General features: G+C 42.3%; 1 protein-coding gene across 1 annotated transcript in view; it reads right to left on the bottom strand.

Moving 5' to 3' along the window:
• Positions 1 to 209: 209 nt before the first annotated feature.
• The window catches only part of HERC1 (HECT and RLD domain containing E3 ubiquitin protein ligase family member 1), a 239,046-nt gene continuing 211,846 nt past the window's right edge, over positions 210 to 27,409 (bottom strand). Inside the window, 19 exon segments of the mRNA XM_017863682.1 lie at positions 210 to 850; positions 3,831 to 4,136; positions 7,650 to 7,802; positions 8,315 to 8,493; positions 8,496 to 8,566; positions 9,653 to 9,729; positions 10,567 to 10,732; positions 10,994 to 11,163; positions 12,759 to 12,928; positions 15,439 to 15,577; positions 17,223 to 17,392; positions 19,438 to 19,540; positions 20,577 to 20,699; positions 21,459 to 21,614; positions 22,705 to 22,886; positions 24,250 to 24,388; positions 25,162 to 25,287; positions 25,462 to 25,527; positions 26,899 to 27,192. Coding sequence (XP_017719171.1) covers positions 665 to 850; positions 3,831 to 4,136; positions 7,650 to 7,802; positions 8,315 to 8,493; positions 8,496 to 8,566; positions 9,653 to 9,729; positions 10,567 to 10,732; positions 10,994 to 11,163; positions 12,759 to 12,928; positions 15,439 to 15,577; positions 17,223 to 17,392; positions 19,438 to 19,540; positions 20,577 to 20,699; positions 21,459 to 21,614; positions 22,705 to 22,886; positions 24,250 to 24,388; positions 25,162 to 25,287; positions 25,462 to 25,527; positions 26,899 to 27,192 — 2,976 coding nt within the window. The 3' untranslated portion in view covers positions 210 to 664.

The raw sequence follows: 27,409 nt of genomic DNA, 5'->3' as shown, positions 1-27,409 counted from the left end.
AACCCAGAGGGGTCTCCTAGAACCACATGGTTCCCTGCTATGTTATTTCCAAGTAAAGCCCACCCTCAGTGTAAAGGAATGTTTCTGAATGGGTCAAAAAGCCGTGAGAGCAAGACCAGCCTGGAAGCTCATCGTGTTCTGGGCTCATGTCTGCCTCAATGGTAGCCCCCAGTCAGAAGCTCCGCAGGAAGCAATACCAACAGCCACGCTCCAATTCCTGAATCTGCTTTATTTCTCTGCATAAGGAACCCTGAACAGGCAATTCAAATTAAAACAAAATAAATATATGAATATTCATGTAAAACTGTCCTTTCTAATGAACAATTATACACAATGTACAATTTCATGTTCACTGGGTGGGTTTACAAAAGGTACCATTCCCAACTAAAATGCACCAAAATGGTTTCATGCAAACTTATCAAAAGTGACCAAAATATGGAGGGAAAACCTGACTGAGAGCACTTTGTTTTGTTGTTTTGTACAATCACAGAAAATAAAACATCTAATTTCTTTGTTACATTTAGAATAACTAAATGTGGCCACTGTTTATAATGTTGGTTTATGTTCCTAAAACATCTACGTAGTTACCATAAAAGTATATCAACATCAAATCAGAAGTGAGCATTACTGAGGGACAGAAGGGAGGGTGAGAGCACCCGCGCGGTCAGTAGTCAGTGTCGGAGCCCTCGGCGTTGTCCACGTTTCTTGAGAGCATGTAGTTGTCCATGTCGATCGAGCGGCAGTTGTTGATGGCATAGCGCAGGCGCTCGGCCATGACCAGCTGGCTGGAGTATGGGGGCAGCCTCAGCTGGAAGAAGCAGGTCTGTGAGGTAGGCAGACTGTCGTAAGGCTGTGGAGAGAGACCCAGAGCTGTGACTGGGAACATCAGAGTGCCATAAGGGGGAGTGGAGCTGCCCATGACCTCTCCCTGCCTTCAAGATGGAATTAACATGGCCACATGGTTAAGTCAAGTGGACACAGAGACTGGGCCAGATAGAATGAGCCGAGGCCCCACTGCCCCGTGACCCTCAAGGCTCTGGGTGAAGATGTTCCTTCCTCTCCTCACCTCCTCCAGTGTCTGTGTGTGTAAAGTGAGGAGAAACTCTGACTGGCAGGATTGCTTAAGAGAATACACTACACACAGCGCCTGGCACAGGGTGAGAGTGTAGTAAGAAGGCACCTGTCCTTCGTACCCATCCATCAAGAGGGTACAGACTGGAAGCCAGCTGTAGGAATCCCCCAACAGAGCAGGTAGAATGGAAAGAACAACTGTGAGGTGCAGCCAGCTATGGGAGCCTCTTTGCCCCCTTCTCCTCTCCCTGTCCTCATGTGCATTCTGCCTCCTTTGCTGCGTCCTGGCTGCCTCGCACAGCTCACATAAGGAAGGGGCAGTCAATTAAACCCCAGTCCATCCATTTAACTGATGGTGATGCATCCTTTAAAATTATAATTATAGCTGGCAGCAAAACAGGTGTTCAGGATACATTAGGAGGTTAAAAAAAGGCAGAAAAAATTCCACATACATCATGTAAAAAATTGTACAATTGAGGCAAAGACTACGAAGAATTTCACAAAGGTAAAAATAGCTACTATTGGAGAGACAGGATTATATATGTTCCTTATCCCTCCTTGCAAATACAACTATTTTCTAAACAATTCATAATAAAAGTAATGACATTATACTGTTTTATAAATTTTAAAAGGTTTGCTTAAAAAAAAAAAAAACCTGTCTTTTCTCACTCAACATCCTCTTGAAATCAGCCCTCCTCCGCAGAGCCCACACGTAGGTGAGCCGCATGTCCTGCTATGGGAGGTGGACGGCCCAGTAGCCCAAATGCACCAGAGCTCATCACCAGAGTGATGACACAGAACTCAACACAGAAAAACTGAAAGCAGCAAGGAAGGGAGGTGCCACTAGGTGGCTCTGTGACCTAAATGTGAGTACTGTAGAAAAGATCTAAAAGCCACAGAAGAAATGACCACAGTAGTCAGTTACTGAGGCTGACAACCCTGAGGCCTCCTAAAATGGCAGGGGTAGCCCAGGACAGATACAAGGCAAGGCTTGTTTCCAGAGCTGAATAGAAATGAGCCATTTCCTCCTCCCTACTTCTCTCTGAAGCAAGAAAACAGATTTACAACTTACAGTTCTTGGCAAGTCATGCAGAAAATTTATGGAAAGGCTTTTTATAACCCTTCCTGCACGTGGCTTCTCCAGCAAGCCTAGCCCAGGAGCAGAGCAGCGGCCTGCTGCCTCAGGAGGCAGCACGGGGAGGAGTAGCTTTGGTTACAGCAACTTCCAAGAGTAGCTACTGGAAAAACACCAGAAAGCCAGACACTTAAACTGGCAGGAAGGGCCTGTGTGTGAAGAGGCCCCACTTCCCTTACTGTTTTCTGAACAAACATCATGGGCCCTGCTCAGAGAATTGCCCAGCTCATATGGGAGAGGGGGCTTGTGAAGAGTGGGGATGGAGACAGAGGGAGGAGAGGCACTCCTAACTGAATGCAGTAAGTTCGGGGTTTGAGGGCTGTACCCAGTGTTCAGGAGGTGGAGAGAAGGAGTCTGGCTAGGTCTGCCTTCAGCAATGGTAGGGGCACTCCTGGAAAGCATCTAGGAGGGGTTCCTGGAGGAGTTGACTGGCATTGGGCTTATAGGATGAGTAAGTGCTTGCCAGAGATAGAAGGAAAGGGGTGCGAAGGAGGACTTACTAAAGCAGAGGGAACAGGTTACATAAAAGCACAGAGTTTTAAAAACAGCCTGGTCTACTGCGGAGAAAGGCAAGCAGCCCATTGTGACCAGAACATGAGAAGTGTCAAGATGTGAATCAGAAAGTGGGGCCGAGGCCAGACTGTGCAAGTGTTTAAGGCAGCCAAGGTCACTGGCATTTATTTCGGAGTCAACATAGGGTGCCTCTGAAAGGTCTAAAAGAAGGAGAATGACACGGTCAGATGGGTGCTTAAGAAAGATGACTCTGGCAGCAGTGTGCTTTTCAGACTCTAAGCCCTCTTATTCCTAAGCCATCTGTCAAAATGGCAGCTGGGCTGGGGCTCTGCAGCTGGGGCCTTTAGATGGCAGAGATGCAGCCCTGCCTGCCCCACAATGCATGCCACACAAGCGGGCACAGACTGTTATCGCTGCTCCCCGCATCTCTGGGTTCCTTCTGGGGCACACACCCACCAGTTAATGGTTAATATCTTCATGAAAACAAACAATTCCATGGCTCAGCGCAGGAACAGGCAGTATGATGATCCCTGTGCCAAATTCAGCTTTAACTCAGGAAGATGCTGGAAGATTTAGGGAAGGTTGCTGGTTGTAGTATGCTCTCTACATCCACTTAGGACTCTTCCCACTGAAGCTAAATGATATTTCTAAACAAATTTTACTGCTTGATTTTCTCATTAATATGGAAATTCCAAGTATTAAGCATGAATCGGCAGGCCTACTTGAAGGTCATAGTTTGGTTTCCCCAACATAAAAGCAACAAGGGGCAGAGGGCCAGGCATGTTGGCTCAGGCCTGTAATCCCAGCACTTTGGGAGGCCGAGGTGGGCAGATCTCCTTGGGTCAGGAGTTCAAGACCAGCCTGGCCAACATGGTGAAACCCTGTCTCTGCCAAAATATACAAAAATATTAGCTAGGCGTGGTGGCGTGCACCTGTAGTCCCAGCTATTGGGGAGGCTGAGGCAGAACTGCTTGAACCTAGGAAGTGGAGGTTGCAGTGAGCTGAAATCACACCACTGTGCTCCAGCCTGGGCTACAGAGTGAGACCCTGTCTCAACAACAACGAAGCAATAAGGCAGACATGACAAAGAAAGAAAGAACAGCTTACTTACCCTATCAACCTTCATGATTTGAAATCTCTGAGAAATGTCAGCAGTGTTGGCTGGCAGCCGAGATCTTCCCGACACAAACCTCATGAACAGCACCCGCTCTTCATTGGAGAACTCTTCCAGCGTATGCCAGAACCACTGCACCAGCTGATGCTGCTCATCCACCTCACGGTACCGCACCACTTTCTTCAAGACTTCCACAGAGATCTCGGGCATCCCACACACCATTTGCTCCAGCTGTTTTGCCGTGAGGAGGGAGAGCAGCGGCACAGGAACAATCCAGGACATCCCTTCTCGGACTGCAGCCACCTGTTCCCAGGAGAGGTTGCTCATTCAATGAGTGTGCGTGAACCTGGCATCTGCTATGGGCCCCGTGGGGCTAGGCGCCTCCTGCTGCCTGCTCATCTGCTCCCCAGACCCTCCACTTGTTTCTCAGACCGCCAGGCTCTATGAGAGTCAGTCAAAAAGGCCCACCCTCCCTCCCTCTCAACCCTTCTTAGAGCCTGTCCCTGCTGTGGGATTCTTACACTTCTGGTTCCACTTCAAGTCCAATTCAGGAGCCTGCCTTCCCTCTACCACAAAATCCCAGCCCACTGGGGCCCTCCCTGATGTCAGCCCCGCTCACTCATATTCCTTTTTTTTTTTTTTTTTGAGACGGAGTCTGGCTCTGTCGCCCAGGCTGGAGTGCAGTGGCCGGATCTCAGCTCACTGCAAGCTCCGCCTCCCAGGTTCACGCCATTCTCCTGCCTCCGCCTCCCAAGTAGCTGGGACTACAGGCGCCCGCCTCGTCGCCCGGCTAGTTTTTTGTATTCTTTAGTAGAGACGGGGTTTCACCGTATTAGCCAGGATGGTCTCGATCTCCTGACCTTGTGATCCGCCCGTCTCGGCCTCCCAAAGTGCTGGGATTACAGGTTTGAGCCACCGCGCCCGGCCATATTCCTAATCATATGTGGCCATATGCTGTCAAACTATGCATGTGTGGACACTTCATCTCATAAAGGTAAGAAGTTCTTGGGAGACTCATCTAGTTGTCTACTGTTTTTTAAATTTATATTTGTCTTTTGAAAACAGTTATATCCTTTTTGTAAAAATTATTTATGCTCACTGTAAAAAAAAATCTGAAAAGTACAAAGAAGAAAGTAAAAATGGGAAGTCCTTCTTTAGGAAGGCAATAGAAAAGGCAACAAATTTAGTCAAGAGACTTGGGTTCTAACTCCCAGCTCTACCGATAATTAACTCTCTTAATTTTTTCATCTGAAAAATGCAGACATTGCTGCTCTCAAGTGGCTCTGATGAGAACTATATATGAGTAACCACATGAAATTCTGTGTGACTGGGTAATTCTAGACTGTGCTATTCTCTTAGCATCATAGTGCTGGGCACAGACAAGGTGGGGAGTGCCAAGTGGGGTGCAACCAGGGGCTGCCTTGACAACTTGTTTAGAAAAATGTCTCCTCCAAGATTATACGGTAGTGCATACCCTACACACAGACTCACCATTGTTCAAGGTTTCATAAATACTTCTTTGCTCCTGGCCAACTCAAAACCATCTACCACCATTTAAAAAGTCTGAGAATCTGAATAGGGACTATTCCTTAAGGAAGTGAGTAACTATGTGAGGTGATGGATATGTTAATTTGCTTCACTATAATAACCTTTTTACTATCTATATGCATATCCTATATTATCGTATTGTACACCTTAAATATATATAGTAAAATTTATTATATTAAAAAAAACTGGGCAAAGTGCAATGGCTTGCCCTGTCATCCCAGCTACTTGGGAGGCTAAGGCAGGAGATCCCTTGAGCCCAAGAGTTCAAGGCTGCAGTGAGCTATCACTGTGCCACTGCACTCCAGCCTGGGTGACAGAGCAAGACCCTCTCTTAAAAAATAAATAGAAAACTGGCACTAAAGTTGGCCAGTAAGGATCAGAGACTGGCAGTAAAGGCAGGCTCTACTGTAAAGGTCAATACCCCACCAAAGTCTGCCAAACAAAAACAAAAACGAACAAACAAGCTGTTATGCTTGGTGGAACACAAAACAAAAGCTGTTTGGAAAAAAATTAGGCTGAGGTATGGGACTGGCTCCTTGGAGATGGCAGGGGGACAACTGAGGACAGCTATGGGACAAACAGTTCTAAGAGATGAAGAAGAAGTGAAAGAGGAAGAAGGGCTTTTTACTGAGAACAGAACAAAGCCAGGGCAGAGCAGAGCACAGCTGTGGAAAGGGAGTGCCCATCCAACCCTCAGAAGAAGGGTCATCAGAAGAGCCTGGACACCATCTTGGAGCCTGGTTTGGGGTCTTGGCTCTGCCGTGGGCACTCAGTGCTTTCTTCTGTGAAACGGTGCTGGCAATCCTAACCTCACAGAGTAACTATGGGAAAAATGGCAGGCAAGAGTGCCTGGCACCATGGCTGGCATGCAGGAGGTTATCAATACATTTCTAGTCAGTTATTTATTCTCTGGGGATTGGAAAATATTCATGAACTGGAGACAAACACTAATCCCTGGCTGTGTAAACAGCATCACTGACAAGACCCAACTTCATGAGGCTAAAGATATCATTTTTCTGACTGGACTTGGCCCAAAGCCAAAGCCTAAGAAGGAGCCAGGAGTGAGGGGCATGGAATATGTATACTTCAAATTACTAAACTTCTATAGCTTCACAGCCTGAGTCCAGCTCTTGAGAAGACCCCAACATATTCTGCAAATAAAGTATTGTTGAAATGCTATTAATGATTGTATTATCAAAAGAACCATTTTTGGACATGATATTTACTTCTGTGGTCACTCATTCACACTCCCATTATTTATTAAATGCTTACCTACCTGTCAGCACAGAACAAGGTAACTCAAATGAAATAGAAAATGCATTCTTCATTCAATTTCTTGCAAGCGAGGAAACAAGACCTAAATTCTGGGGCCTAATTCTTAGACCATAACATAGAAGTATGTGATATATCTTGAGGAACCTCAATGAACTTCAAAGTAAGGAAAAAGATCTCTACAGGTTGGTGACCTGGAGGAAAGCTTGTGTGTGCAGGAGATGCCCTCTTAGCTGAGGTTTAAAGAATAGCAGCAAGAGAGGGAAAGGGAAATGCATGTGAGGTCATATTTGGGGGTTCATTTACGTGGGCCCTGACTAACCCAACTAGAGTGGGGGGAAGCAGTAAGCAGTAAGCAGTAAGCAGCTGAGCTGGGAAGCAGTAACACATGAGGACAAACAGGACTAAGGAGGAGTAAGAAGGCAAGGTCTGAATGCCAGATGAAAACGGTCTCAATCCAACCAAAGACCAATTCAGAACCGATTTAAGGCACTGGATAAGGAGAAGGCCTGAAAAGTCTCTGAATAGGGTTTGAAATATAAATACAAAGGAATCACTGAGTGCGGTGGCTTACGCCTATAATCCCAACACTTTGGGAAGCTGAGGCAGGTGGATCACTTGAGGCCAGGAGTTCGAGACCAGCCTGGCTAACATGGCAAAACCCTGTCTCTACCAAAAAATATAAAGATTAGCTAGGAGTGATGGCACGTGCCTGTAGTCCCAGCTACTGGGGAAGCTGAGGCCAGAGAATCACTTGAATCCAGGAGGCAGAGGCTGCAGTGAGCTGTGATTACACCACTGCACTCCAGCCTGGGTGACAGAGTGAGATGCTATCTCAAAAATAAATAAGTAAATTAAAATAAATAAATAAATACATACATACATACAGAGGAATTAACACAGTAAATACATATCAGATTTTGGCATAACCAGTCAGCTCTCATTTGGAGATAAACCCAAGCATTCATGTGTACCTCCTGTTAAGTTTCATCTTACCTGTCTGTCCATCTCATGAAGTCGATATTCAATGGCCCTCTCCACATATTCCTTCCTATTGGAAAATGTGAGTGGGATACTATTTCCGCCAGGGATTATAGGAACCATTTTGCCATCAGCACTTTGGCCAACAAAAGAATCAAGAGGAATCATCTAGGAACAGAAGAAAAAAGAATTTTTATTACATGGTAGAAATGACAGCAAAAAGCATTTTACATACAAATATGGCACAGCAATAACAAACTCACAATTTTAAGGATAAAAACAAGGAAAACAAGACAGGTAGGACTGATCCGGCTACTTGATCAGCAGCAACGTGTTCACTCAACCAGCTGTAGTTAAAAATGGGACCAAATCTCTCCGTTTCCAAACCAGGCCTGTTGAACTCTGGTGACCCCAGGCCTCCCTTTCCACCTTGGTTCTTCACTCTAACAGGCAGAAAAAAATTAAGGGCGAAGGAGCAGCTAAGGCCAGGAGCCTGCTCTATCTATCAGAAGCTGTTTAAACTGCTGGGGTTGAGCTGCTAAAGGCAGCAATGGCATAGATATGGCATGGTTCAGCCAGACAGCAAGTGGAAGACTATATCTCAATTTTACACAGAAAAATTCTAGTCTGTGCATATAGGAAGTCAACACCAGTAGAAACATAGACTGGCCAGGATTTACCTCATGGAAACTCTCCTCGGTAATCCCACTGTCTTCAATGTGAAGAATGCTGTTGAGAGTCTGCACGTAGAGCAGATCCACCTCCTCCAGGTCCTCTAGGGTGAGTGGGACACAGCACAGCTGCTTCCACACCAGAGGGGCCAAGTGAAGGTCCAGAGGCTTCTTTGTGCGAATGGCAACCCCATTAAAATTCCTAAAAACTTAAACTGCATTAAGTGTTCATCGAGGCAGGCAGAAGGGTTAAAAAGGAACCTGCAAAATTAAAGGGAATATTTCAAACAATATTTTCCTCATTTCTGTTAGAAATAAGTTAGCAATGACAGCTACAGTGTTAGTCTATACCTGTACTGTTCAATATGGCATCCATTAGCCACATGAGGCTAAAGTAATTAAATAAAACTAAAAATTCAGTTCTTCAGCTTCCCTAATCACATGTTGAGTTCTCAAAAGCCACATGTGGACCACATGTAGTTACTGTTTCACACAGCACATGGACTGTATTCTGAACTATTTTTAGAAGAACTATGTAAGGATCTTAAAATTAAGCTACCTGCTCCAGAAAGCCCTGTTTTCTAAAATCATTCTGTTTTTAATTTACAAGTCCATGAAACAGGATCCAAAATTCAAAATTTTGCAAATATAAAGATAATATGTAATTGCAAATACTAACTTTTGTGACTTGCTAGCATAATAAAACTTTTAAACAAATTTTGGTGTAGAAAATTCATTATGGGGAGGCCATGTGGGCCTTCAGAAACATAAATCAGGTTTCATGATCAAGTCTGAGCTTCCTCTCCCCCTCTATATTATCATTGATTTGGTCTCAATAAATACCAAGTCTGGAAGGATGCGCCTGTTTCCCTTTTTTTTTGAGACGGGGTCTCGCTCTGTTGCCCAGGCCGGAGTGCAGTGGCATGACCTCAGCTCCCTGCAGCCTCCACTTCCTGGGTTCAAATCAAGTGATTCTCTTGCCTCAGCCTCCCGAGTAGCTGGGATTACAGGCATGTGCCACCATGCCCAGCTAATTTTTGTATTTTTTATAGAGATGGTGTTTCACCATGTTGGCCAGGCTGGTCTTAAACTCCTGACATCAGGTGATCCACCCGCCTCGGCCTCCCAAAGTGCTCGGATTATAGGCGTTAGCCACTGCGCCTGGTCTGTTTCCTCATCTTTGACAAGAGGATAACAATAATATTTACTCCTTAGGGTTATAATGAGGACTGAAGGGGATAATAGGTGTAAAGCACTTAAAACAGTGCCTGGTACATAGTAAGTACTCAATAAACGTGAGCTATTATTATTATTTTAGACATATAATGAACATTGCTGACTGCATACCTGTCCCTATTGTAACCCACTTCTGCGGTGGCATTGGGAGAGGGTATAAGAAGGTCAACAATACCAGTTTCAAGTTCCTGTAGAAGAAAGAAAAAATTTTTTGAGAAATGACAAATGCATGAAGAGAACAAACCAATTACATTAAAGATCATACTAAAAAGAGTGTATTTTGAGGAATTTATAATGCCATGTGACAACTGATAATTTCATACTTCATTTTTGTGGTTTCAATTTAAAATGAGATTAGGAAATCCCCCTTATGGAAAGCACTCATGTATGAAGAACCAAAAGGAATGAGAAAGTCAATCTAGGGGAGGAGTAGTGGTGGCTATGAAGAGTGTAGTGATGTTTCAAATAGATTCAATAATGATAGTCAAGCATTATTTTAGTCACAGGGTTTACTGGAAAAATCCTGATACTAGGCAATGCTGGAAAGGACAGAGCTGATCTGCAAGCAAAGCTGCCAATGCAGATCTTAAAATTAGAACTGGTCTAATTTTAAGACCAGATCTTAACATTTATTTTTCTAACTCCCCTGGAATCTGGCAGTTCTACTTTGTTCTAAAAGCACCAGAATAAATCAGAGCACATGGGTGCTCCTGGATTTGTCTGTTACATAAATGTACATATATGCCATTGCTGTTTGTTCTGCCAATATTATAACACAACAGATGGTGAGTCACTGGTAGATGCCTAAGAACTGATATTTATGTAGTAAGGTATCTTGACAAAGCATTTCAGAAACTGTTGCTCTAATTTGCCTACGTATCACTTAACAGCATGACTTTATATGAGGCTCACAAATGCATCCTTGCTACATTTACGAAAACAAGCCTGGCAGAGTGATCACTGGAAACAGCAAAATGGCCACTAGCAGACTAGGTAACTCGGCAGGGGACACTGCAGGAATGTACCTGGCACATCTCTGTGATGGTATCATCAAACACTCCTCCAGCATCATCAGCCCCTTCTCCAACCAGCTTAACCTTCCACGCTCGGGAAGGCAGACGGAGGTCTGATGCATTCAGCTTAACTACTTGTCTCGCTATTTGGACAAAAATGGGCTTACACTTCCGTCCTCTTTAAAAGAAAGGGAGAAAGCAATGAAATACAACTCTTACCAATTTCCCCAAAATCACGACATCTTCCCATCAGTGAGTGAAAAAGCTAGTTTAACAGCCAAACACTGTGCTAGGCCCACTGTAACCACACCAGGTACTAATGTAAGTACTATATCTACCCTGCCTTAGAAGTGAGTAAACTAAGACTCACAGAAATTAGTAATAACATCCACCTGAAAAAATCCCAGCTCGTTAGTGAAACATACATACATATGCTAACCTGGTTGATATCCTTTTTACAGTTATCTGAGGTCCATAGTTTTTGCCTTGAACCATGGTTTTTCCTATGGAGCGCACCATTGGCAGAGTGTAGACTCTCGGGGCTAACAAAGGCCGAAGTTGTCCCTGTACAATGCCCCAAGTTCCAGCATTATAATGGGATGTGCTGTTCTGTAACAGAAGGTACAGTTATCAGAAATGGTATAATCTAGGCTTAAAAGAAATAACAATTTTCACTTGTAGAACATACATTATTTTGGCTGGGGGCAGCGGCTCCTGCCTGTAGTCCCAGCACTTTGGGAGGCTATGGTGGGCGGATCACTTGAGCCCAGGAGTTCAAGACTAGCCTGGGCAACATGGCAAAACCCATCTCTACAAAAACATAAAAATTAGCTGGGCATGGTGGCATGTGCCTGTACTCCCAGCTACTTGGGAGGCTGAGGTGGGTGGATCACCTGAGTCCAAGGAGATTGAGGCTGCAGTGAGCTGAGATCACACTACTGCACTCCAGCCTGGGCACACGGTGAGACCCTGTCTCAATATTATTTAAAAAATTGAAAAACAGAACATACATTCTTTTAAAAATGCACTTTAAGAGCATCAACTCAGGATTAGTAACTATTAGTAACCTGTAAAATTTTTTTTGATAAAATATATAATTACTATTTTTAAAAACCTTAGAAAATACAGAGAAGGATACACATATGTATACACAAATTAAGTGATTCCAAATCCCTACCATACAGAGATGCCCCACTGATAATTTCATCTATCTCCTTCCAGTTCTTTTCTGTGTATGTATACACAACGTTTTTCATACTGTTATCATTTTGAGCTGCCTTTCTCAATTCACTTTACATTATAAACATTTCTCCCACTAATTACAGTTTGCTAACACTCTGTTTAGTGCTGCACTGGACTCTGCTGCCTGGCTATCTATTTGTCAAATCACACACACACACACACATACCCACACACGATAGCTAGCCACTTTGTTACTGGACTAGTCCATAAATAGACAAATCAGCAAAACTTACTTTATTTCCCCGACCTCCCTTTCCCCAGGACCCAGAATGCTAATTTGTAAGAAGAGAAAAAAGTATCTGAAACTTCTCAGATTCATTTATGTAACTGCCCTGACTGTGGTTCTAATAGCTTTGTGTGCTTACATTTTAAAATCATATTCTAGACTTTGCAGAAATGGCACGCTTAGTGGCTGAGTGTGGTGGCTCACACCTGTAATCCCAGCAATTTGAGAGATGGAGGTGGGGGGATCATTTGAAGTTAGGAGTTCGAGACCAGTCTGACTAATATGCTGAAACCTTGTCTCTACTAAAAATACAAAAATTAGCCAGGCATGGTGGCGCAGGCCTGTAATTCCAGCTACTCAGGAGGCCGAGGCAGGAGAATTACTTGAACCTGAGAGGCAGAGGTTGCAGTGAGCCGAGATTGTGCCACTGCACTCCAGCCTGGGCGACAGAGCGAGACTCCGTCTCAAAAAAAGAAATGGTATGCTTAGCCATTCATACTTGATTTTTGAACAAACCAAAACACGGAAGGAAGACCACTCTGTGTCTAGCACCATCATGACCAACCTCTAGACTGTCCCTAACACAGCAATAAAATGGAAATAGAATTGTTATCTTATTAGCCATGAAAGCATTTTCCAAAGGCAGAGGGAAAAGCCCTGGGGCCTGGTGAGCATGTCATGGGCACTGCTTACCACGCCAGTCTGTGCCTGGCTGCTTACCACGCCAGTCTGTTACCTGGTTGTTGGGGCTAAGGTTCAGCAGTCTCCAGGACGAGTACATGAGGTCAGAGAAGTGGTAAAGCAGCCGGAGCCTGGCCCGCACCGTGTGAATGCTGACTTCTCTCAGCGCACCGTACTGGGGGGGCAGTGTGTCAGGCAGGCCCAGCTGCAGAGGTACTGACACACCTGTCCAGAAAGCAAATGGGCACTTGTGAAGGAAACAGCATTGCTTTCACTTTCCACATTTTGAAAAATTTCAAGCATATAGAGAAGCTCATGGACACCCATTCCAACCTCTATCCATCGATTCATCTTAGTTTTGTGTGTGCATTTGTGTTGGTTTTTAAAATGTCTTTATCAGGGGGCAGAGAAAAAAATAAAATAAAATGTCTTTATCATTATGGAAATGAAACCTGGTATTTTCTCTTTTCATTTCCTATTTATTTAACAATAGAACTTAGGCAGTTCCTTCACAAAAATAAGTAAATAAAGCCAAGTTTTTCATTTCACATTTAATAATTACCATCTTCATAATACCGCAAATGTGGGCAAGGACTAGGTAGGCAGTTCTGGAAAATGGAAATGGGAAACTTAGCAGAGCCAACTCCATATTCGCTAGGGATCTGACACAAAGTATTAATGACAGAAACATACAGGTGCATGATTCATGAAGGCTTTTACTATAAGAATAAGAGTTCTGTAAGAAGCAAAGACTACAAGGCCTGCATCCACAGCTACCCTCCCACAAAAACACAGAGTGAAAATAAGATACAAACTCCCTTGAGTTTCCTGTAAATAAAGACTGGTACAGTGCAATTCCCAGAGGTATTATGCTTGTTCGTAGTAAAAACTAACATTTACTGAGTCCCTTCCATGTGCCTGGCACTATTCTAAGAGCTTTACATGAATGGGTCCAGTTACTTCTATAGCTCTTTGCAGTAGGTTAGTTATTATTATCCTCATTTTACAGACAAAACACTGAGTCTCAAAGTCACTCAGATCAGGAGGAGGAGCTGGGATTCAGCCCCAGCAAGGTGGCCCCAGAGCTTAAACCTTTACCTGTCACATTGGATAACTTCTGCCCTGAAGTGGAAGTGAAATCCCTCTGAAGCCACTGAGTACCTGAAATTGTCAGTGCATAGGCAGCTCTGCTCATTCTAGATTCCGTTAATAGAAACCATTTCCTGCTTGTTTGGAATCTACCTGGAATTCCCACTTTTCTCTCTTAGATATCTAAGAAAAAAAATCCCTATGGGGAACCTTAGGACCCCCTAAGAAATAGAGGGGTTAGCAAAACCGGAAGAGAATGCTGAGCTCTTAGACACAACTTTGCTTCAGGGAAATTCTTGTGCCTTAGACATCAGAAGATGGTAGAAAAACAAGGTTTGAGGGCCTTGTCCAATGGCTGGACACTGTGGCTCACACCTGTAATCCCAGCACTTTGGGAGGCCGAGATGGGTGGATCACTTGAGGTCAGGAATTCAAGACCAGCCTGGCCAATATGGCGAAACACCATCTCTACCAAAAATATAAAAATTAGTTGGGCGTGGTGGTGCATGCCTGTAATCCCAGCTACTCAGGAGCTGAAGCAGGAGAACTGCTTTAACCTGGGAGGCAGAGGTTGCAATGAGCCGAGATGGCGCCATTACACTCCAGCCTGGGCAACAGAGTGAGACTCTGTCTCGGAAAAAAAAAAAAAAAAAAAAAGAAACGCCCAAATATGAAGAAATGTGTAAGAATGACAAATGTCACAACATTAAGGTAATAGCTACATCTGAAATGAATGGAAGATAGATCAAATCAGAAAGGGCCCACAGTTGGGTGTTGAGCACACAAGTATGTGTTACAATTTTCTTTAAATCTTTGTGTTGCTATATAAAAATTTCACAATAAATTAAAAATAAAACAACAAAAAGCTAGAAGTAGCCCACCAGTCTTGCCAAACATAAGAATAAAATGGCAGCAAGTTGACTGCTGTGCCAATGCACAGGCATCGTGTTTCTAACGGTTAACTAAGGTGAGGAATTTGACAAATGGTCTCAGGGCTTTTAATCTTTATTTCTAACAGTGGGCCTTAGAAAGCTATAATTTGTCATTTCTTTTATATATTAAAAATACTGGCCAGGTGCGGTGACTCATGCCTGTAATCCCAACACTTTGGGAGGCTGAGGCGGGCAGATCACTGGAGTTCAGGAATTTGAGACCAGACTGCCCAACATGGCGAAACCCCATTTCTACTAAAAATACAAAAATGAGCCAGGAATGGTAGTGCACGCCTGCAGTCCCAGCTACTTGGGAGGCTGAGGCAGGAGAATCACTTGAACCTGGGAGGCGGAGGTTGCAGTCAGCTGAGATCACACCACTGTACTCCAGCCTAGGTGACAGAGCGAGACTCCACTTCAAAAAAAAAAGAAAAAAAACTTAGTTGCTGCTAAAATTATAAATTTTTGCTTGCATAAGTAATATGTATTCTCTTTTGGGGGGTGCAGAAAGGACCTGGTTCATACTGATGTCAGCAGGACAAATGCCTGCTATGAAAACACTTCCAGTGCTGGTAACACAAATAATGCTTTGTGTGGCAAAAGGCTTGATGGTTTCACAACGATGCTGGATACAGTTTGGAACTGGCAAGCAGACAGTGCCATAGGGTACTGCTGAAAGAGAAGCTGCAAGAGCGTGAAGATTTCCTTTCTCACCTGGTGCTCTTGGTGGGACAGGTGGTGCTGTCCACGCAGCACTGTGGCAGCGGCCGGCCGAGATCTGCCGAACATTTTTCCCTTGCAGACCTGTTACCAGGGTTGGTTCTCGAACGTGGTTGGTGTGGCCTAGACCGAGCTGGGCATAAATCATAAATATGCAGAAATTCAATTAGAAAGAGGAAAAGAGGAAGTCAATATGAAATTTTTCTTAGAAAGTGGCAGATATAAATAAGTTAATAACTGTACCATGCATCAGCATCAATAAAACACATTCTTTTTTTTTTTTTTTTTTGAGATGGAGTCTTGCTCTGTCACCTAGGCTAGAGTGCAGTGGCACAATCTCAGCTCACTGCAACCTCTGCCTCCCTGGTTCAAGCAATTTTCTGCCTCAGCCTCCCAAGTAGCTGGGATTACAGGCTCCCACCACCACACCCAGCTAATTTTTTTATTTTTAGTAGAGACAGGGATTCACTATCTTGGCCAGGCTGGTCTTGAACTCCTGACCTTGTGATCCACCTGCCTCGGCTTCCCAAAGTGCTGGGATTACAGGTGTGAGCACCACACCCAGTCCCCAATAATAAAATACATTCTGATTTTCTCTATCATAACAGTCCTCACAGTTCAAACTGCTAAAAACTAAGCTGCAACAAGGACATTCCAAATCTAGCAGATGAGTCTTAATGACTAAACACATCCTTGGATTTCACTTATGGAAAGGAATTCTTGGAAAGTTAAGTAATAACAGAATGATGTATGGAGCTTTTACTTAAAACACACTAATTTCTGTGTAACAATACATAAACATATATAAAAACATATATGGAAGCAAATTCTAATCTCCAAATCTCTATACTTAGGGTCTGACTGGGAGAGCCAGTGTTTCAGCAGCTAAGCAAATCAACATCATTAGGAAGGATCATGTCAAGCCACTGCCAGGAAACTCCCAAAGGGGCCTTCAACGTTAACTCTCCTCTCAGTAAGACTGCAACCACAATGATGAGCGGTTTCCCTGTCTGTTAATATAGGGATGAGGAAACCACAGGAGCCAAACTGAGGCTACTATGAATAATGCCAGACCTTGAACTTAAGGGTCCCTGGCACTAGGGGAAGCCAGACCCAGAGAGGATTTATGGAGGAAGGGGAGGTGGCTCTGCATGTGGAGCTCAAAGTCACCGTCACAGCACCTCAGACATCTCACACCAAGGTCTCGCCCTACTTCATTAATAGAGGAGGGTGAACACATCCACCTTTTGAGTCTCTTATCAATATCTCAGAGGCTCAGTTTAATCCTATAAATAATGCGGGTGACAAGACTCCTGCATAAACCTAAAGATAGTTTGTATGCATGCCATCATATTATAAAATATAAAAATATTGTTTCATTCCTTTTTCCAGATCAACTGATATTCCCAGGACCTAACCTCACATCTTGCTGTAGTAATGATGATAATGTTGACAGTAGCAAATCCTTACATACTGCAGCTTACTACATGCCAGGCACTTAACAATGTGTGAGGACACACACATATATACTCAGTTAATCCCCTTAATCACTTTGCTGTACTGTCAGAATTGTTTTAAACCACGGTATAACACTTCTTTGGCCACAGTTGAGAGAGAAAGACATAACTAGACTTACAAAATAATCAGTCCCATGGCAAAGTGATGTGCTTGGAATATTTTAGTAGATTATTAATTTCCTAGCCTATCTCTTTCCCCAACTGAGGAACACTGTGAGATTTCTAGAATATGAGATATCAGCAAGCCATATAAATATTTACCTGCCCTTCTGAATTGCTCCCCCAGGCATACACATCTCCATTTGATGCCAAAGCAAGTGTGTGTTCAGCTCCAACTGCCACATCTTCAATGATCATTCCAGCCAGGACAGGGATTTGCTGCGGTCGATTGTGATTGCGAGCACGCCCCTCTGGCAAGCCTATCAGGCGATCTGAAAAAACAAAACAAAAACATGTGGAAATGTTTTGCACCACACACCACAGTGCTTTTATATTTTCTGATCCGTCATTTAGCTTCTTATGGTGGAATGGCAATGACACATAAAACTCAACTGAGGCTAAAGCTGCTATTCCGGAAAGGTACACCAGGTTCTGAATAAATAAAAAGTGTGAAGCTGTTTCTCTGCAAAACATCACAGGCTCTTTATTCATAAAAATTTTTTAAAAAGTTATATCTAAAATTGGTAACTTGTTTCAAAATAAGAGGCTTCTCCAATATCTACATCTTTGAAAAGATAGAGTCTGACTGACACAGTTCAGGCCCTCAAGTTTCTTAAGTTCGAGACAGGGTCTCGCTCTGTTGCTCAGACTGGAGTACACCGCAGTGGTGCGATCTCGGCTCACTGTAGCCTCAACCTCACCTCAGCCTCCTGAGTAGCTCGGACCACAGGCACATGCCACCATGCCTGGGTAATTTTAAGTTTCTTATATTCTAAAATGAGAGATCATTCAACTTGTCCTCTAACTTCCAATCAACCTCTCCCTTTACCTTGCCAAAATCTAGAGGGTGCTAGCCAGCCTTTGCTGCACAAAGCCTGCTAGGTCCATTTGGCTTGCCTACCTTCTGCAGCCTAACTTCCACTCTCTCCACCGCACTGAAATTCTATTCTCAAAAGCCATGAGTCAGCTCCTAATTGCCTACTGCAGTGGCTTCTTTTCAGGCTCCAGCCTGTGGGAACATCATGCAACCTTCTAATAATGTGGCCTCAGCTTTTCCTGCCTCTCAGAGACTGCACTGCCCTGGCTCACCAGTAACCTCTTCCCACTCCTTTCAAAGCCAGCTCTCCCAATTCTTCTTTTTAATCTTTTTTTTCTTTTTTGAGATGAAGTTTCGCTCTTGTTGCCCAGGCCTGAGTGCAATGGCACAATTTCGGCTCACTGCAACCTCTGCCTTCCGGCTTCAAGCAATTCTCCCTGCCTCAGCCTCCCCAGTAGCTGTGATTATAGGCGCCTGCCATCATGCTCAGCTAATTTTTGTATTTTTAGCAGAGACAGCAATTCGCCATGTTGGCCAGGCTGGTCTCGAACTCTTGACCTTAGGTGATCCACCCGCCTCGGCCTCCCAAAGTGCTGGGATTACAGGTGTGAACCACGGCACCCAGCCCTCGCAAGTCTTATTCTTTTGTGCCCACCTGCCCTTTACATCAAATGCCCCAGAGCTCTATTTTCTTCTTTTCTCATTCTATACTCTCATTCTGGGTTTTTTAGATGATACGAATAAGGATTTAACTACTACTATTATGCAGCTAATGTCCTAAACCTACATCTCCATAACCAATCCTTCTGGAGTTCAGTTCCAGATCCAAATTCTCAACAGCCTAAGTGGACATTTCCACACATTTATTTAGGGCAAATGGGTCCACTCAACATAACTAAAACTAAGCTCCTTACCCTTCCCCACAAAACAGCTCATGTCCTCAGTCAGAGACATCAATGTTCTCCCACAACTAGAAACTTCAGTCATGGTTTAATTCCTCTTCCTCACACCTGTCTCACATATCCCTCAAAAATGACCCTTGCCAAGAATCTCAGTCCCACTGTGAATGCCAGGCTTATGAACCGACTCAAGATTTGAACCCAGAGTGCCTATGAATTCCTCCAGTTCCTAAGATCTGCAGCCCCAATCCCTAGAAGGGATGAAGAATGAGGCAGGACACAGAGGAGCTCTGGTGGTCAAGGCAGTATTTGTGGCAGCATGTCGAGGGCAGCAGAAAAGAAGAGGGGACAGCCCTTGGCAGGGACTCTTCTAGCAAGAGTGCAGGCTCTGGCATAAGGGGTCTTAATGCGGAGGGGAGTTTGTCTTTATAATAAAGTACATGAAAGAGGAGTGGAAAATCATCTAGTGAAAGAAGGTCATAGTGACTACTCACCACCTAGAACAAAAAAAAGGACTCAATTTAGAGCACATTCTATAACACTGGAAGGCCAATGTTTATAATGATGTGTACCCAAGCAAATAAGCTGAAAAATGTCTTACCTTGACCAAAGGTATACACATGACCATCTTTGGTCAAAGCAACGGAAAACTGAGTTCCACAAGCAACCTTTTTTATTCCAATTCCACAAAGGACATCAATTTTCTGCAAAACAAAAGTGTAAGGCACACAACTTTAAGAAGAAGAAAAAAAATCACTCTTGAATTTGCCGAATGGCACGTATCAAGAACTATCTTCCAACAAAAATACTAATTGTCACTTACCTATTCGACCCAAATCCAAACCTGAAATGTTATTTTCTCCTACTGCTCTGCAAACTAACTGAATTTGGGGGAGGGAGTGTGCAGAGGCAGGGGCAGTTTGACGAAAGTCTCCAGGGCCTTATGTGAAGTAGAAGCATTCCTCTGGGTAATAGAGACCACAGGGAATTCCAGGACCTTTTAAAGAACACTAGAAGACCATTTTAGTTTAACATTTTAGCTTTCATGGGTGACAATAACTGCTGTATATGTTCTCCAGAGTGGGTTTTCCTGCCTCTCTACATACCTAACTGAATATTCACTAGACAGCTATCAGGATGTCACAGACTATAAATGGTGGTGAATCCAAATATAAGCTGAAGCTTTGTAAACCACACTGCTTGTAAAATGTGTCAGGAAAACCCACATAAAACAATCATATAGAAAGTCTTCTGTGGAGTCAAGAAATCTTCTATAGTGTGAATAACAGCTTCTAATTTCTTTCTTTATGGACTCAGATTTCCTTTGTATTGTTTTTTAAAAGGAGATGTGTACCTGTGTAATTCAGTGGTAATAATAAGCAAACATGGCAGCTGCATGCAGAGGGTTACAAAGGATTATTCATAGTTCCTTCCATGACACCCTGGAGATATGTTTCTAATTATTTCTTCTCTACATCAGAGGTCCTACAGTGTGAAACCTGTTTAGGGAGACAGAAGCTTATCCTTGCAGAATTTTAAATCCAGTTTATCTGGATTAATAGCTTATTTAAAATCAAGACCGAGCATGTGGGCATTCAAGAATGCACAACAGAAGCTTCTAAACTTCATTATGAATTACCAAAAGTACTAAAGGTAAATTATTTCCAAATAAAAATAACTACTGACATAGATGAAAACTATTTATGTTGTCTGAAAACCTAGATTCAAGGCAGTACTGACCTGAGGTGAAGATTTTGCAGTGGAATTTCCTAAGCCTAGTTTTCCATAGTCTCCATCTCCGAAAGCCCACACCATGGAACCATCTGCTGACACTGCCAAAGTGTGGTTTAATCCACAGGCCACCTGAGGAAATAACAGTACTCAGTAAGGCAAATCACAAGACCTAAAACACACTCCCCCGTTTCTGGGACCCTTTTTCTCTACTTCAGTGAAAAACTTGGTTATGTTTCCAAATATCTACAATGGTTTCAGAGCATACTACAAATGTTAACCAAAATAAGTCAACAAGAAATAATTCTTAATGTTTTTTCTTAAACTTTTTTCTTCAAAGTGAAATCCTTCAAATGTCTGTGGCTAAACCATAATCAGTACGAACGATAGGGGGAAAGTATACCTAACTCAAAAATACTCATTCATATCAAAAGTATCTAAGGAATGATATAGAAAAAGCCAAAAATATTTCCTTGTTAAAGGACACTCTTGATGTATACAAAACAGAGATAATTACTACTTAGGAGCACTAGCTACCAGTGATGTTGCAATTCAGCCATTCAACTCAAGGCTACCAGACAAGAGCTATTAGTACCTGTACTTTTTAAAGGTTTTATAGCAAGTGGTATTAGTATGTTATGAAGGGGGGTTTAAAAATATTCACATCCTGAAATAAGGGTTACATTTGTTGGTTTGTCATACAAACAAATTTAAATTGACTTAAAACATGAATTTCACATTGGGAAACAGTTAAAATTATCAATTAGACCATAACAAAATGTACATGAGGTTAGGTACAACTGGCGATCCTGATCTTCCTGAGGGTGTCTAAGTGAACACAGAAGAACTGAGAAAAAATGATCAGCTAGAATATCTTGATTTATTCCATGCCTGTCCAATCTGATATCCCTCCAGTGCAGTCACTCTCTCTGGAAGTTTTTTGTTAGAGGTATTTCCAAGACCCAGACGACCATAGTCACCATTCCCAAAGGTAAACAGTTTGCCATCTGAAGTGACCACTGCTGAATGCTTGAAGCCACAAGACATCTAAGACAGAACCAAGGAGAAAAAAACTTTTAAGAAGGGAAACTAAGAAAAATGTAGATCTGCCATTTTGGGTATTAATGTAGCAATAAACTTTACATAAACTTCACTGAAAACTGAATCTTCAAAGCCCAATGTTTTAAAAAAATTATTTTTTAAATTTTTTTTTAATTTTAAAGAGACAATGTCTTGCTCTGTGACCTAGGCTGGAGTGCAGTGGTGTGATCACAGCTCACTGCAGCCCTGAACTCCTGGGCTCAAGCAATCCTCCCACCTCAGCCTCCCAAGTAGCTGGGACTACAGGCATGTGCTACCACATCTGGCTATTTATTTCTATTTTTATTTTTTTGTAGAGACAGGGTCTTGCTATGTTGTTTAGGCTGGTCTCAAACTCCTGGCCTCAAGCAATCCTCTTGCGTTGTACTCCCAAAGTGTTAGGATTACAGGCATAAGCCACTGCATCTGGTCAACTGGTACACTGATCTGCCCAAGTTGCTCTCCTGCTCTCCCAAGTCTGATCTGTCTCAACAGCCTCAGGAAGCCCAAGCTGAACAGCATACCCTGGAATAACTACTGCTACTCTTCAGCTGTGTACAGATGACCTAGACTAAATGAGATAATAAATGGGGAAATCATTTGTAAACTATAAGGTGCTATGCCATTTTACAATATTATTTTAGAACACTATTTTCCAGAAAATGCAAATGAACTTAGCTTTTGTAACAAAAATAATAGGTTAAAAGCAAAGTTTTCCATTTATCTGTGTATTAAGAACTGTGTGGCAGAAGTTAAACCACACAATATTCCTTCCAAGAGCCTGCAGCACCTCAGTCTGGACCAACCAGTTGGCTCAGGAAAAAGACCATTCTAACCCACACTAACAAGACCAATGCTAACCCACACTAACAAGACCAAAGCCCATTCAAACTTCTAACAAGCTCAAGAATGAATCTGAACATCCAAAACCAATGGATCTCTTATAATGACAGTGTAACATATTTTTACTATACTTTCTGTTACCTAATTTTAAGAAACCTATTCAATAACTAGTATATTTACAATGAAAGGCAAACTTATCCATTTCCTGCCTGACCTGCACCACTTCTTCTCCTTGTAAGGCCTCGATCTGCCTGGGCCGCCGCTGCCTGTCGCTGTTCCCATGGCCAAGTTTACCATAGTCACCATCTCCCCAGCTAAAGACCTCACCACTTTCAGTTAGGGCCATAGAGTGCCCATCAGAACCACAGGAAGTCACCAGCTGGGTCACCACAAAGCCTGGAACAGAACAGAAACCCAATAGCAGTCACTGGATGTTAAAACTCTCTTTACTTGCAGCTGCTACTGAATGCCCTCAATCAAAAACCACTGAAATGGTACTATGAAAATAAGAATAATTTCATTAGTTTTTTTTTTTTTTTTTTTTTTTAGATGGAGTCTTACTCTGTCACCCAGGCTGGAGTGCAATGGTGTGATCTCGGTCACTGGCAACCTCCCGCAGCCTCCGGGTTGCAAGCATTTCTGCCTCAAGCCTCCTGAGTAGCTGGGATATGACGGCACGTGTTCACCACACCTGGCTAATTTTTTATATTTAGCAGAGAACAGGGGTTCACCATGTGGCGCAGGCTGGTCATTGACTCCTGACATCAAGTGATCTGCCGCCTCGCCCCCCAAGTGCTGTTTACAGGTGTGAGCCACAGTGCCTGACCCAATTTCTTTGGTTTTAAATTGAATTTGTAGCCATAACCTAGCAAAACTGGGAATAGTCACCTAAAATAATGACGATGACAAGGAAAAGGAGGATGACAGCAAAAGTTATAGTCATTAATGACTGGCTATGCTCTAGCCACTCCTATAAATGCTTTACATGGTTTATCTCATTTTCTACTTTCACATAAAACCTATAAAACAGACACTAACACCCCATTTTTACAATTGGGAAAACCAAGTCACAAAGAGGTCTTGTAGTTTGTGCAATGTCCCAGAGCCAAGGACCAGTAGAACCCACAGAAACCCAGCACACATTCTCATCTCTACTGCTGTGCTCTTCACACCCAGATCACAATAAAAAGAACTTGAACTTCCAGGAACTTGCTTTGAACTCAGTTACTTGTATGCTTTTACGTAAAAAACCGTCTGTGCTCTCTTTGTAGGCTTCAGAGTCACTATGAGTTCAGTTAATGAGCAAGCTGGGAGCGTGTACGGCGGTTTCTCCAAAGTGTTCTCTCTCCAAGTCACACAGAACTCTGATGAAGATGTCCTTGAAAGTCTTTAGCACATTTGCAGATTTCCATATAAACTCATTTTTAATTTTAATGAAACACATGCATGATTGCTACTGCTATTAACATCTGCCTACTTACACTTTTGCAATTTTTAAGCATTTGTTTACAATCTTCAGTGGGTCTCAAAAAGCGTTATTTATATTTCATTGAATTCTAGCATTGTATGATAAGTAACTTGCAATATAGCTTAAAATATGGAAATTGAGGCTGTACACATGCCTAAACAAGGATTTAAATGTAAGTGAAAACCCGATATGATTTTATCTAGCAAAGGTTTGAGAAGAGCAAAGGTTTGTATGACCAAACCTACATTAGGCCATAGGTTCTAACCATCTTTTAACTAAGGACAATTTTACCTTGTAAGGCTGAAATAACTGTCAGTACATGAAGGTCATCTGAATTTCCTTGTCCTAATCTGCCATAACTTCCTTCCCCACAAGCCAACACTGTGCCATTGGCCTGGATGACAAAGGTACAATTCTGACCACAAATGACCTAGTATAAAAACACAGAATTAAATATTTTATTTTTTATTATATTATATTGCTTCAACATGCAACCATTTGAAATGATTCCACATATACATAGAATGCCTTTATAATTTTTTTATCCTTTTACCGAAAGAGAAGAGTTGATATAACTATGCAGTCCCTTAACTCCTTGATGACTACAAAACTGCTTATTTAACCAAGAGATGTATGAGATTCATCTATTTAAAAGAGTTTAGAACAACAAAATGGATGAAAGAAAAAGGAAGGGGTAATGGGGAAATATTAAAGACTGGGCTAGAAAGAAGCAGAAACTCATACATAAGAATGAGTCATGCAATCTGGGACTAGCTGAGGTAGAGAAGAGCAAAAGACAAAGCAGTGGCCTCAAGAAGGGTTTGGCGCTATGTGGTACCAGGATTATTAGAAAAGGGGAGTGGTCGATAATATCTGGCTAAAGATCCTAGGAAGTTTATAGCCCCAAAGAGAAAATCACTAATTAGGAGTATCTAAACTGCTAGAAATACATACTGGGCAGGCCTAACACATCATGATGTTAGTTCATTAAACTTAAAAGAAAAATTTAGAAATTTGTTAACTTCTGAAGTCTGATAAAAACCACAGCAAGTCTGTATTTGAAAGCTATATATCATGACTTTCTTTAATGATTCCTCACAATAGATTATGAAATGGACAAGCTTTATCCCACAATAAGACAAGCAAAAGAATTAGAATTTCCAGTTCCCATGTTTCTTTTCTATTTTTTACCCTGTTAGTTACCTGTTGGGCCTGTGAGAATGAGGGAGCTGCTGCAGGTACCATTACATTTCTTCCAGCTTCTGCCAGCTGTCCATGCCTACCAGCACCCCATAAGTAGACATCACATTTACCTCCCAGGTGCCAGTCCTAGAAAACCACAATCATCTCAAAATTAGAGTCATCCATTCACTAAAACAGCCATGTACTAAGTACCAAGTGTGTGCCAGCCTGTATGGGAGACACCAGGGTACAAAAGCACAAGTATTTAGAATCAAAACACTGACTGAGAATCATCATACAGTTATCTTCATCTTTACTGACCTCAGGTCTGGAAGTTGCCCAAGACATAATTTGTTCATCCATGCCATTAATCCATTTACTGTTATCCTGAAAAACGGGATACATAATGATCAATTCTGCTTAGGCAAGATTCAGCGGCTATTAACAACAAAGTGTTCTTCTAATCATTAAGTCTTATTTCCAAAAAAGAACATGGTAATATTATGAGAAATTAAGAGCAGTTTTATAATTACGTCAAACTTGATTTTATGCACTGTCAGTATTTCCCTTTATTATAAACACTTTCACTATCACTATCACTACAGTACTGGTGACTCAAAGCTAGCCATGTGTTTTCTGAACACCCAAAGGTACAAGGTCATGAGCAGGACCCCACACCCCTATAAACTTTTTGTGTAGCTGTGGGCAAATCACTTCATCTTTCTGGGCTTCAGCTTCCTCATCTACAAAATTACAGAGTTGGGCCAAATGGGCTTAGAAGAACATTTTCTGATTACAATATTCTATACTTTTGTGCCACATGACATTTCAGTCAACAACAAACTGCATGTGTGAAGATGGTTTCATAAGATTATAAAACCTTATTTTTATTATACCTTCTATGTTTACATACACAAATAATTACCATTGTGTTACAACTGCCTAGAGCACTGAATACAGTAACATTCCGTACAGGTTTGTAGCCTAGGAGTAATCAGACTATACCATACAGTCTTGTATAAGTAGGCTATATCACCTAGATTTGGGTAAGTACTATGTACTCTATGATACTCCCAGTGTCAAGATTGCCTAACAATGCATTTCTCAGAACATATCCCTGTCATTAAGTGATGCATGACTACAGTTACATAATTTTACTCAATTTATATTTGTCTGTTTCACATTGTGTTAACAGTTATCTATCCAAATGTTTGTATACATAAATCTTAAGTATACAAAGAGGTTGTTAGATCATGTGCTGGCCTGTAGTCTACACAGGTATTTTATCTATGTCACAGTTTCTACAGTATACACTCTCAAATACAATCAGAATGAAATGACAATCAGGATGCTCTTTTATATTTTATTTGATGCTAATTAAAGACTTGCTTGAAATGCCAAATAAATTAGAATCTATATGTGGCATATAACCCACAAGATGACCAGGAAAAGATGCTAAGATATTTACAAGTAAGGCACTAACAAAGTACCTATGGACAAAAGAAAGTGAGAAAATATGGGACTATGTCATTGAGAGCTGGCAGGTTTACAAGAGTTCAACAGTGCTTACATTACCAATTCCTGCCACTATAGAGGCCTCCCACCAGATTGAAAGTGACTATCTGAAAGAAAAATATTTTCCACTTCTCTTAACTTCTAGCCATTCATACTAGCAAAGACTTACTAGGGGTTTGCTATACGCCAAATACCCATGATAAAATCTCAGCTGCAAATAATAGCAGCTCACAGTACATTTACCATTAGAAATACAAGTTCATCCTCTGGAACAGGTTCTAGATCTGGAACGGTAAAAGATTCTGGAAACTGGGCTCCATTGGTCAGGGCTTCGGCAGCCTTTATAGTGGTTGAGAAACATTCTAACCAGGCCCATTCATTTGGATTCCAGGATGCAGGGTCAGGGAGAGAGTTCTGGTGGTGTGGTGGCACTGGAGGGTTACACAACAGCTGATCCAGATGAAGTCCCACAGCAAGGGAAGCCAAGCATTGCATATAGGGGCTGTGAACAAGCTGGTCGCCACAAACCACATGAGGCTAAAAGAAAATACAAAGATGTTATGTCGAAGAGTTTGTGCCAAATATTCTAAATTAACCTACTGTAGTCTGAAAGTCTGGAGTCTTATTTTTGAAGTTTACTGTTTAAGCCTTTTGCTAGGAAATAAATTTAGATTTAGAATTGTACAGACAGTACCGAGAATTGCTGTATACCCTTCATCCAACTTTATCTAATGTTAACATCTTATACAACCCT

Source organism: Rhinopithecus bieti, unplaced genomic scaffold, assembly GCF_001698545.2.
Source record: "Rhinopithecus bieti isolate Rb0 unplaced genomic scaffold, ASM169854v2 scaffold_72467, whole genome shotgun sequence".
NCBI classification, from domain to species: domain Eukaryota; kingdom Metazoa; phylum Chordata; class Mammalia; order Primates; family Cercopithecidae; genus Rhinopithecus; species Rhinopithecus bieti.
The sequence above is the reverse complement of the archived record's forward strand: the minus strand, read 5'-3'. Positions and strand labels throughout refer to the sequence as shown.